General features: G+C 44.1%; 1 protein-coding gene across 1 annotated transcript in view; it reads right to left on the reverse strand.

The window, feature by feature from the left end:
- Positions 1-12,107, reverse strand: part of DNAI1 (dynein axonemal intermediate chain 1) — a 132,496-nt gene that overhangs the window by 102,036 nt on the left and 18,353 nt on the right. The window contains exon 5 of the mRNA XM_070936022.1: positions 5,352-5,436. Coding sequence (XP_070792123.1) covers positions 5,352-5,436 — 85 coding nt within the window. The remainder of the gene's footprint in view (positions 1-5,351; positions 5,437-12,107) is intronic.

The raw sequence follows: 12,107 nt of genomic DNA on the forward strand, positions 1-12,107 counted from the left end.
ACAGATTCATTGATAATAATAACAGATTTATAGTTTCCAGAACAGCTGTGTTCCATGAACAGGCCAACTGGTCTAAATTACACCTTAATGAAATATTTCCAAATAAATGTAAAGATACAAAATCTCATGAGAAAGGGACCATAGAAAAACAGAATGTCAACAAATATAAAAACAAAACCAAAACTTGGACAAATAGCCAACACAAAATAAAGACAGACACACTAACAAAAAAGGAAGCAAGATATTTGCATGATAACAATAGCAAACCCGAAAGAGTCATTAGAAACAACAGAAATCAAATGCCAAATAAATACAGAGATTACGTAATGCATATGGATGATGAACCAATAACACCTAATACTTATGAGGAAGTGTTAAAACTCCCTCGTGAAGAAAAAGAAAAATGGGAATTAGCTATGAAAAAAGAGATGGAAAGTTTACAAGGATTAAATGTATTTACACCTGCAATTGCACCTAAAGATAAAACAATTATTGGTACCAGGTGGATATATAAAATTAAGAACTTAGAAGGAGGCAACACTCTATATAAAGCTAGATTAGTTGCACAAGGTTATGCACAGAAATATCCGGAGGACTATACTGACACGTATTCCCCCACTGTAAGAACAGAGAGTGTCAAAACAGCTCTAGTGGTAGCATCAGCACTCAATCTTGATGTATTTCAATATGACATACAGACTGCGTATCTACACGCAAAACTAGATAAGGAAATATACGTAAGAGCACCTCACAGTCAATACACCAACAAAAATGAAATTTGGCTGTTGAACAAGAGTTTATACGGATTAAAACAATCTGGTAAAAGATGGTATGATTGTTTAGTAAAAGTACTTAAGACCATGGATTTCAACGCTACCACTGCTGATAACTGTTTCTTTGTCAAAAAGGGTGATGATTACATTGAATTTGTGTTGATTTATGTAGATGACATTTTATATATAGGAAAACACAAAGAGAGGAGAGAAACTTTTGTAAATAAGTTAAATGAACATTTCTCGTTGAAATCTCTAGGTAAAGTGAACAAATATCTTGGTGTTCAAATTAATAAGACTAGAAGGGGATTCAAACTTACTCAGAGAGATAAGATTATAGAACTTTTAAATAAATGCAATTTAAACAATGCCAAACCCTGTGATACTCCTATGCAAACTGATTTTCTTAGAAATACTGATGAATCTTCACCTGAATTCAAGGATAACACGTTTTATAGATCAATCATAGGTTCACTTCTTTATATATCTAATTGGACTAGACCGGATATTGCCTTACCACTCAATTTATTATCCAGACACGTCAGCGAACCAACAATGTATCACTGGGAAGCTGTTAAAAGAATTTTAAGATATCTGAAAAGTACACTAGATTTTTGCTTAGTATTAGAACCTAGTGATAATAAAGAACCAAAGCTTGCATGTTATGCAGATGCGGACTGGGCTGGAGACACATCATGCAGAAAAAGTACATCTGGTTATATTTTTCTCTTAAATGACTGTCCAGTTTACTGGTATACTGGTAAACAAGAACTAGTAGCCACTTCAACGACAGAAGCGGAATATGTTTGTTTATCCAAAGCTGCAAATAACCTCGTATGGTTTAATGATTTAATTTCAGATGTTTGGAAAAAAACCTGCTTTGCCTTTTGTTATGCATGAAGACAATAAAGCAGCCATTGAAATATCTAGATCTGATGCCATTGGAAAAGGTCCAGGCATATAGATATAAAATTTAAACATGTGAGGCAATTATCTCAGGATGGATTTATTAAAGCAGTGCATTGTGATACTTCAGAACAATTAGCTGACATATTGACAAAGCCTTTACCTTCTAAGCAACACAAATATTTAACATCTAAATTGTATGTTTTGTATTGTCCTGAATCTGAATGTAATTGGTGTTGTATAACGAATCGGCATTTAGAGGGGGGATTTGTCAGATGTAAATGCCTTATTCTCTAATGTGTAAATAGTATATGAATGGGGGTATCAGGGGTTAACTTATTCTTCACTTCTTAATGTATTCATAATTCACCACTCCCATTTATAGCTCCACCCATTGTATATATAAGGAGCCACCTACACCCTTTTCCTGGCTTCTATCTGTGAATATTCAGTGAATATAGAATGCCTATTGTAAATAAAAGGAAGTATATTTAAACCTTTAACTCTCACTAATATTATTGAGTCTGATCCTGAAAATATTGCAACATGCTCCATCACTGGAGGCCTTTAAGAAGAGATTGTTCTCCTGCTTGAGAAGGGGTTGGGACTAGAAGACCTCCAAGGTCCCTTCCAACTCATTCTGTTACCTCTAATTCAGCACCGTCTTTGCTGGCACCACCCAGCTCATTGTTCTCAGCAACAATCTTTCCCCCCCCCCCCCCAATTTTGCATTCTTACAATCACAGCACTAGGCAAGATGTTAGCACTCTTGGTTCCCACGGGCTTTGAGTCATGTCAAAAGTAGTAACAGCATTAGCATTAGCACTTAGATTTATATACCGCTTTATAGCCCTCTCTAAGCGATTTGCAGAGTCAGCCTCTTGCCCCTAACAATCCTGGTCCTCCTTTTACCCACCTTGGAAGGACGGAAGGCTGAGTCAACCTTCAGCCGGTCAGGATTGAACTGCTGGCAGTGGGCAGAATTAGCCTGCAATACTGCATTCTAACCACTGTGCCACAACAGTGGAAGGAAGGAAGGACGGAAGGAAGGAAGGAAGGAAGGAAGGAAGGAAGGAAGGAAGGAAGGAAGGAAGGAAGGAAGGAATAGCAATAGCACTTGGACTTATATACCGCTTTACAGTACTTTACAGGCCTCTCTAAGCAGTTTACAGAGTCAGCCTCTTGCCCCTAACAATCCTGGTCCTCCTTTTACCGACCTCGGAAAGAGGGAAGGCTGAGTCAACCTTCAGCCGGTCAGGATCGAACTGCTGGCAGCCTGCAATACCACATTCTCACCACGGCGCCACCATGGCTCTTGACTTTTTCTCTTTTTAAATTACAGAGTTTCCTGTTTGAGGAGAGGATTGGACTAGAAGAACTCCAAAGTCCTTTCCAACTCTGTTATTCTAATTGTTAAGTGAGTCACATCCAATTTTACATCTTCTTTTTTGCCACGGTTGTTACACAAATCCTTGCAGTTGCTAAGCGAGTCATGCGGTCATTAAGCAAATCTGGCTTCCGCCCCCTCCCCACTGAATTTGCTGGCCAGAAGCCGGCTGGAAAAGTGGCAAATGGCATTTCCAAGAACATGAATTTTTGGGGATGTTTGGCTGTAAGTGCGAGAACCAGTTGTAAGTCACTTTTTTCAGGGCCATTTTAACTCTAGAGCGGTCACTAAATGAATGGTTGCAAATCAAGGACTACTTGCATTTCTTTCCTCCTGTTCCCAATCTGTCCTGGGTTAGGATGCTGTTTTAAATTTCTAATCTTTTTCAGTTGTAAGCCTCCTCGGAAGCTCTCTGGGGGATTAAAAGACTTCGAAGCTATACAGAGGTAGTTCTTGACTTTATGACCAGTTGCTTAATGGCTATTCGTAGTTACGGTGGACCTCTCAAAAGCTACTTTTGCATGTTTTCTTTTTAAACTTTTGCATGGGATATTGTTCGCATTGTTTTATTCTTTGTTGTTAGCCACCCAGAGTCCCTCGGGAGTTGGGCGGCATAAAAATGTGACTAATAAATAATAAATAATAATACTTACGACCTGGTCCCTGCAGAGCCCCAGCAGTCGTTCACTCTTATGACCAGTGGTGGTTGCTACCAGTTCGACCTGGTTCAGGCAAACCGGTAGCAGCTGTGATGGGAGGCTCCGCCCACCCTCCCGAATGTCATCAAATACGCTCTATGCATGCACAGAAGTGGTGCACGCGTGAGCAAACAGGTAGCAAAGGTAAGTGAAACCCACCACTGCTTATGACCAACAGCAGGGACTGGAAATGGAAGCAAAGGCTCATCGGAGCCAAGGAAGGAAGCGAGAACAAGCGAACGTCTGCAGAGATTCTCAAGTCATTCAGGTCCTGGTTGTCCCAAAGGTGCTTTTCCAACTGGACTTTCTGGTTTTTCTTTGAAGAGGTTTCCCTTCTCATCCAAGAAGCTTCTTTAGTTCTGACTGGAGGGTGGGGGAATGGAAGGATTGATGTTCCTTGCAGACAGCTGGTCATTTGCGTCCTTTTTAGAGAGCCGTTGAGGCCACCTGGAGGTTTGTCTGTGTCCTCAGGGCCACCTGAGTTTATGAAGTGGTTCTTTTGTCCATAAGCGCATGGCACAATATAGGAGAACAAAGCCATCATAGATTCAGCAGTCCACCTGCATTTCAAAGACACAGGCCACTCCTTTGAAGACAGCAAAGTCCACATTCTGGACAGAGAGGACTGCTGGTTTGGAAGAGGGGTCAAAGAGGCCATCTATGTCCAAATTGAACAGCCTCTCTCAACAGAAGGAGAGGGATACGACATCATCTATTGTTCTGGCCCACCAGCAGCCTGCACAGATCGTGGCTGATCCTGATGAAGAGGAGGCTGGTGTGATGTCGCGCCAGCAGCCTGCGCAGCTAGCGCTCGCGTCGTACAGCGAGGAGGCTGAGGAGGATGTGGTGCCAGAGGCAGAGACTCAGCCAGGGCCTTCAGAATCTCCAGAGGCTCCTTCAAGCGGAGGAGAGCGAAGTGGAGGAGCCTCTCCTCAATGCTCGGGCCCGCAGGGCTGCCAAAAGGCAGGAGTGGCTACTCAGGAGGAGGAGGAGGTCTCCTCGAGAGTAAGGCTCGAGGATAATTGGCCACTCCCTTAGCCTATTTAAGTCACACATAGCAATTTAAGAAAGTCGCTGTATGCTTTCTTGCTGGAAACAACTCATATTTATTATCAGAGTATTTTGGTTTATCATATCTTGTTTTCTGGGCTGGTTGCCAACCTTTGCCGGTCTTGTTTATTCTTGCTACTTAATAAATTTGATAAGGACCATTGGTGTGTGTCAATATCCTTGGAAATCTGGAGCTGGGGCAGAACATCTGTCTATAATTCAGTCCTTTCAGCAGTTCCAAGAAGGCTGCACAGTCATTTGCACCACTCAGGTGATGCTGAGGACACAGACAAACCTCCAAGTGGTCTCAACGACCCTCTAAAAGGATGCAAAGGACCGGCTGTCTGCAAGGAATATAAATCCTTCCATTCCCCCACCATCCACGCAGAACTGAAGAAGCTTCTTGGATGAGAAGCGAAACTTTGTCTTCAGACAAAGAGAAGAAAGTCCAACTGTTTTCTGGAAAAAAGCACCTTTGGGAGAACAAGGGCATCACTTTCAGGCAGCGTCCCGGACAGCCTTCTTCTGGGTCCTCACCTTGAGCGATGTCATCGAAGGTGTTCTGGTTGACCATCCGCTCCACGATCTTCGCCGCCTTGGCCACTTTGTTGATGTCGTCGCTCTGTTGAAAAAAAAAGGGAACGGGAAGATTCGAGAGCGAAGCAAGGAGGCCCCGCGAGGACTTCTGCCTCGTGCGCTCGCAACGCACCATTCGGCTTTGGGGTTTTCTATCGCAAGACGTGGCGCTGGCTAGCAGCTGCCTTGGAGTGGTGGGATCTCCAGTTAGGATGGAGGGAGGGCAACATCTGTAGGGCTAGAAGGGAGGAGGGTTTGGGAGGAGGAGGAGGAGAACTGTGGGTTCTTGGTGCTCTTTGAGTTTGGTGGTTTTCTTGCAGATGTTTCATTACCCAACTAGGTAACATCATTCATATCAGAAGAAAGGGGTTGTGTGGAGTGGAAGAGGGGAAAAAGGGGCGAGGAGAAGGAGGAGGAGGAGGAGAACGACTATGGGGTCCTTGGTGCTCTCTGAGCTTGGTGGTTTTCTTGCAGATGTTTCATTACCCAACTAGATAACACCATCAGTGCTAGAAAGGAATAGTGCTTGCAGAGAGGAGGAGGAGGAGGAGGAGGAGGAGGTAAATGACTGTGGAGTCCTTGATTCTTGATGCTCTCTGAGCTTGGTGGTTTTCTTGCAGACGTTTTATTACCCAACTACGTAACACCATGAGTGCTAGAAGGGAATAGTGCTTGCAGAGAGGAGGAGGAGGAAGAGGAGGAGGAGGAGGAGGAGGAGGAGGAGGAGGAGGAGGAGGAGGAGGAGGAGGAGGAGGAGGAGGAGGAGGAGGAGGAGGAAAATGACTGTGGAGTCCTTGATCCTTGATGCTCTCAGAATTTTGTTGTTTTTATAGTTTTATTATCCAACTAGGTAAGATCATGATTGTTAGAAGGGAGTAGTGCTTGCAGAGAGGAGGAGGAGGAGGAGGAGGAGGAGGAGGAGGAGGAGGAGGAGGAGGAGGAGGAGGAGGAGGAGGAGGAGGAGGAGGAGGAGGAGGAGGAAGAAGAAGAGAAGGAGGAGGAAAATAACAACTTGGTGCTCTCTGACTTGGGTTTTTTCCTTGCAGACTTTTCATGACCCAACTAGGGAACATCATCAGTCGTGTGATAAAATACCTGCAAGAAAACCACCAAGCTCGGCGAGCACCAAAGACCACAAAAGTTTTTGTTTGTTTGTTTTTTTAATTAATAGGTTCCCAAAAATTACCAGTTCAAATTTCAGGCCATAATCCTAAACCTCCACTCTAAGGTAGCTTGCAAGCTTCCTTCTGGAACCGGCCTTTGCTCAGCTTCAAAAATCTTCTGCTCGATGCCAGATCTTATCCCCCTTGCTTGATCAAAGGCCCTAATTCCGCACTTAATTGTTTCAGGGCTGCGTGTGCGAATTATACCCCACTGAGCCCCATGAAGATCATTCCACAGCAAGAACCTCACCCCTTGTCAAAATCAGTGGGGCTTTGATTGCGCTACTCGCCACCCCGAGCACCGATTTATCTTACGTCTTTTTGAAGCAAAACATCATAAAAGTTAATATGTCTATCCCCCCCCACTCTTTTAAGAGTCTTGGGGAATTGACTTTCCCAGCCAAGCTTCCTCACTTGCAAACTCTCTGCCGGGAGGACTGGCTTAGCAACCCAGTCATTCTCCCTTTCTGGGGAATTTTCAGTCCTATTATTTTCTACAGCAGCAATAATGAAAACCTTTGACATGAGGCACCGTTATCTGTTCGTGGGAAATAAACATTCTGGCCCGATTGCGATATTCACCTTGAAAAAAGAAAACTCGCGTTTATCTGGGAGCTACAGATTGCCTGCCACAAATAACCTCTGTTTTGCAGGCTTTTAATTACTCAGAAATAAAATACCGACGCAAATAATGTTCTCCGGGCAGGATCTCTACGACGTTGGTATGGAAACCACCCGTTGGCCCAGAACGAATAGGATACAGCCAGAATTCTGGCTGACAGTTTTTGTCAAAACCAATGGAGCAATGCCACAGGGCGGTGGTTATTCCGAAGTCTTCCTAAATAGGGATTGGATGGCAAGGCTGAATATATATATATATATATGTGTGTGTGTTTTCCCGTGTCATTGTAAATAAGTTGGTTAAAATGTTGGGAAAACACCTGAGATTTTAATTTTTTGCACATGCACACCTGCGAAAACTTAAGAAGACATATGTGTGTGTGTGTGTGTGTGTGTGTGTGTGTGTGTGTGTGTGTGTGTGTGTGTTTCCTCTAGCCAGGTTTTCCCTACGTAAAGGAAAAACGTAAGAGGAAAAACACACATAAACCCTATGAAGAAGTAAGAAAATATATATATATATATATATATATGTATGCATACACACACACACACACACACACACACACACACACACACACACACACACACATATATATATATATATATATATATATATATATATATATATATATATATATATATATATATATCCCCAAAAAAAAGCTACTAGTGAGGGATCCTTGGTGCTCTCTCAGCTTGCAGTCATTTTATGACCCAACTAGATAAGATCATCAGTGCTAGTGATGTTACTTAATTTGAGTAAACAAACATCTACAACAGTGTTTCTCAGCGCTGGCTGGGGGATTCTGGGAGTTGAAGTCTACCCATCTTCAAGCTTCCAAGGTTGAGAAACACTGATCTACAAGAAAAGGAGGAAGGGGGAGGAAAGGGGAACAAGGGTGGGCCACTGGGGGTTCGCAGGGGTTCGGGAGAACCTCTAGCTAAGATTCTGTGCAGTTCAGAGAACCCCCAAATCCCACTCTTTGGCTGGCCCTGCCCACCCCACCCCTCCCAGGAGTCCCCATGAGGCCCGTTTTGGATGCAGGTAAGTGCAGGGCGTGCACGGAGGCTGGGAGAGAGTGAAAATCAGGCCTACCGGAAGTTCAGGAAGGCTGGAAGCGGGCCCGTTTCTGGCCTCTAGAGGGCCTCTGGAGCCTGGGGAGGCCGTTTTCACCCTCCCAGGGGCTCGAGGAAAGCCTCCAGAGCCCGGGGAGGGCAAAAATGCCCTCCCCCCATGGTGCAGGAGGCTGACTAGGCCACGCCCACCATGGCCATGCCCACCCAGCAACCAGGCAGAGAACCCCTTGCTAAAATTTTTGAAGCCCACCCTTGAAGAGGAAGGCAACAGCTGTGTGATCCTTGGTGCTGTCTGAGCTTGGTTGTTTTCTTGCAAGACATTTCACGACCCAACTGGGTAATCTCACCAGTGCTAGAAGGGAGGGGATTTGCCAAGAGAAGAAAGAAGAGGGGAGGGGGGGCCAACAGCTGTGGGATCCTTGGTGCTGTCTGTGCTTAGTTGTTTTTCCCATGCTGGCTGGGGAATTCCACAAATTTTATGAGTTCAAATCCGCTTTAGCCATGAAAGCCAGCTGGGTGATTCTGGCCCAGTCGCTCTGTCTCTCAACCCAACCTACCTTACAAGGTCGTTGCTGTTGACCATGATCTTCATAACTCAATGACTCAATTGTGGTCGTACTTTGAAGACTACCTGTATGTATTTTAGGCCTCAGTTTAACCGGGGGGGGGGTCCAACCCTGTTAAACGTGAAGTCCCCACTTCTTAAACTTGCCAAGGTTGGACACCCCTGGTCTAAAATACGATGAGAATTGTTTCAGATGAGTAAGAAGCCACATCAGGGTTACGTTATGATAACTTTGCCATCTCTTCCCACTTATGTCTGTATGACCCTAACTTCATTGCTTGTATCCTTACAATTTATATTGATTGTTAGTACAGTGGTCTAAGCACCCTGTTATTAACACAGCTGCCTGCAATTACTGCAGGTTCAAATCTCGCCAGGCTCAAGGTTGACTCAGCCTTCCATCCTTTCTAAGGTAGGTGAAATGAGGACCCAGATTGTGGGGGCAATAAGCTGACTTTGTATAAATATACAAAAGTATGAAGGCTATTGCTTAACGCATTGTAAGCCGCCCTGAGACTCCGGAGAAGGGCGGCATATAAATCAAATTAAAAAAAAAAATTGTTTCCTAATATGATTTGATTGCTTATTTGTTCCCTGTGACTATCATTAAGTGTTGTACCTTATGATTCTTGACGAACGTATCTTGTCTTTTATGTACACTGAGAGCGTATGCCCCAAGACAAATTCCTTGTGTGTCCAATCACACTTGGCCAATAAAGAATTCTATTCTATTCTATTTTCTCCTTCCTTCCTTCCTCCTTCTCTTCCTTCCTTTTTTCACCTTCCTCCCTCCCTCCTTCTTCCTTTTCTCTCCATCCTTCCTCCTTCCCTCCCTCCCTCCCTCCCTTCCTTTTCTCTCCTTCCTTCCTTCCTTCCTTATTTGTACCCTATGACTATCATTAAGTGTTGTACCTTATGATTCTTGATGAACGTATCTTTTCTTTTATGTACACTGAGAGTGTATGCAACCAAAGACAAATTCCTTGTGTGCCCAATCACACTTGGCCAATAAAATTCTATTCTATTCTATTTTCTCCTTCCTTCCTCCCTCCTTCTTCCTTTTCTCTCCTTCCTTCCTCCCTCCCTCCCTCCTTCTTCTCTCCATCCTTCCTCTTTCCCTCCCTCCCTTCCTTCCTTTTCTCTCCTTCCTTCCTCCCTCTCTTCCTTCCTTTTTTCTCCTTCCTCCCTCCCTCCCTCCTTCTTCCTTTTCTCTCCATCCTTCCTCTTTCCCTTCCTTCCTTCCTTTTCTTGCCTTCCTTCCTTCCTTCCTTATTTGTACCCTATGACTATCATTAAGTGTTGTACCTTATGATTCTTGATGAACGTATCTTTTCTTTTATGTACACTGAGAGCGTATGCACCAAAGACAAACTCCTTGTGTGCCCAATCACACTTGGCCAATAAAGAATTCTATTCTATTCTATTTTCTCCTTCCTTCCTTCCTTCCTTCCTCCCTCTCTTCCTTCCTTTTTTCTCCTCCCTCCCTCCCTCCTTCTTCCTTTTCTCTCCATCCTTCCTCCTTCCCTCCCTCCCTCCCTCCCTTCCTTTTCTCTCCTTCCTTCCTTCCTTCCTTATTTGTACCCTATGACTATCATTAAGTGTTGTACCTTATGATTCTTGATGAACGTATCTTTTCTTTTATGTACACTGAGAGCGTATGCACCAAAGACAAACTCCTTGTGTGCCCAATCACACTTGGCCAATAAAGAATTCTATTCTATTCTATTTTCTCCTTCCTTCCTTCCTTCCTCCCTCTCTTCCTTCCTTTTTTCTCCTTCCTCCCTCCCTCCTTCCTTTTCTCTCCATCCTTCCTCCTTCCCTCCCTCCCTCCCTCCCTTCCTTTTCTCTCCTTCCTTCCTTCCTTCCTTATTTGTACACTATGACTATCATTAAGTGTTGTACCTTATGATTCTTGATGAACGTATCTTTTCTTTTATGTACACTGAGAGTGTATGCAACCAAAGACAAATTCCTTGTGTGCCCAATCACACTTGGCCAATAAAATTCTATTCTATTCTATTTTCTCCTTCCTTCCTCCCTCCTTCTTCCTTTTCTCTCCTTCCTTCCTCCCTCCCTCCCTCCTTCTTCTCTCCATCCTTCCTCTTTCCCTCCCTCCCTTCCTTCCTTTTCTCTCCTTCCTTCCTCCCTCTCTTCCTTCCTTTTTTCTCCTTCCTCCCTCCCTCCCTCCTTCTTCCTTTTCTCTCCATCCTTCCTCTTTCCCTTCCTTCCTTCCTTTTCTTGCCTTCCTTCCTTCCTTCCTTATTTGTACCCTATGACTATCATTAAGTGTTGTACTTTATGATTCTTGACGAACGTATCTTTTCTTTTATGTACACTGAGAGCATATGCACCAAGACAAATTCCTTGGGTGTCCAATCACACTTGGCCAATAAAGAATTCTAATTCTAATTCAATTCCAACTGACATGGGAAATATCTACTTCAGTTTTATTTTGTTTATCTCCAATTTATATAGCTGCCTGTCCTGCCAGAAATATACATGGAATCCATGGCTTACCACCACAATGGAGCACAAAATTGCCATTGTGGAGCAACGCAATTGTTAAGTAAGATGTGCCCCATTATGACAATGGTTTTGCCACAGGGGTTAGGCGGAGCACTGCAGCTGCTAAGTGAATCATATGGTTGTTAAGTGAGTCTGGCTTCCCCCATTAAGGTTTGCTTGCTGGAAGCCTGCTGAGAAGGTGACAAAGGGGATTGCATGACACCAGGATACTGCGACCGTCACAAATATGGACCAGTTGTCAAGCGCCCAAATTTTGATCATGTGACCTGGGGATCCTATGACAGTCGTAAGTGGGAAAAACAATCCTAAGTCACTTTTTTCAGTCTCGTTGTAACTATGAGCAGTCACTAAATGAACTGTTGAAAGTCGAGGAGTACCTCTAGTAGATCTTAAGGCAGGGGTGTCAAACTCAATTTCATTGAGGGCCACATCAGGGTTGTGTTTGACCTTGGGGGGGCCATGAGTGGGTGTGACACAGGACTGTCGGGGACACCTGTGGTGGCCAAGTGTTAAGGCAGGACTTCCCTGAGATCCTCCCTCACTTTCATTCTCATCTCCTTCCTTCCTTCCTTCCTCTCATTCTCATCTTCCTTCCTTCCTTCCTTCCTTCCTTCCTTCCTTCCTTCCTTCCTTTCCTTCCTTCCTCTCATTCTCATCTTCCTTCCTTCCTCTCATTCTCATCTTCCTTCCATCCTTTCTTCCTTCCTTCCTTCCTTCCTTCCTTCCCTTTCCTTCCTTCCTCTCATTCTCATCTTTCTTCCTTCC

Source organism: Pituophis catenifer, unplaced genomic scaffold, assembly GCF_029215685.1.
Source record: "Pituophis catenifer annectens isolate HBS135680 unplaced genomic scaffold, rPitCat1.0.hap2 SCAF_2, whole genome shotgun sequence".
Lineage (NCBI taxonomy): Eukaryota > Metazoa > Chordata > Lepidosauria > Squamata > Colubridae > Pituophis > Pituophis catenifer.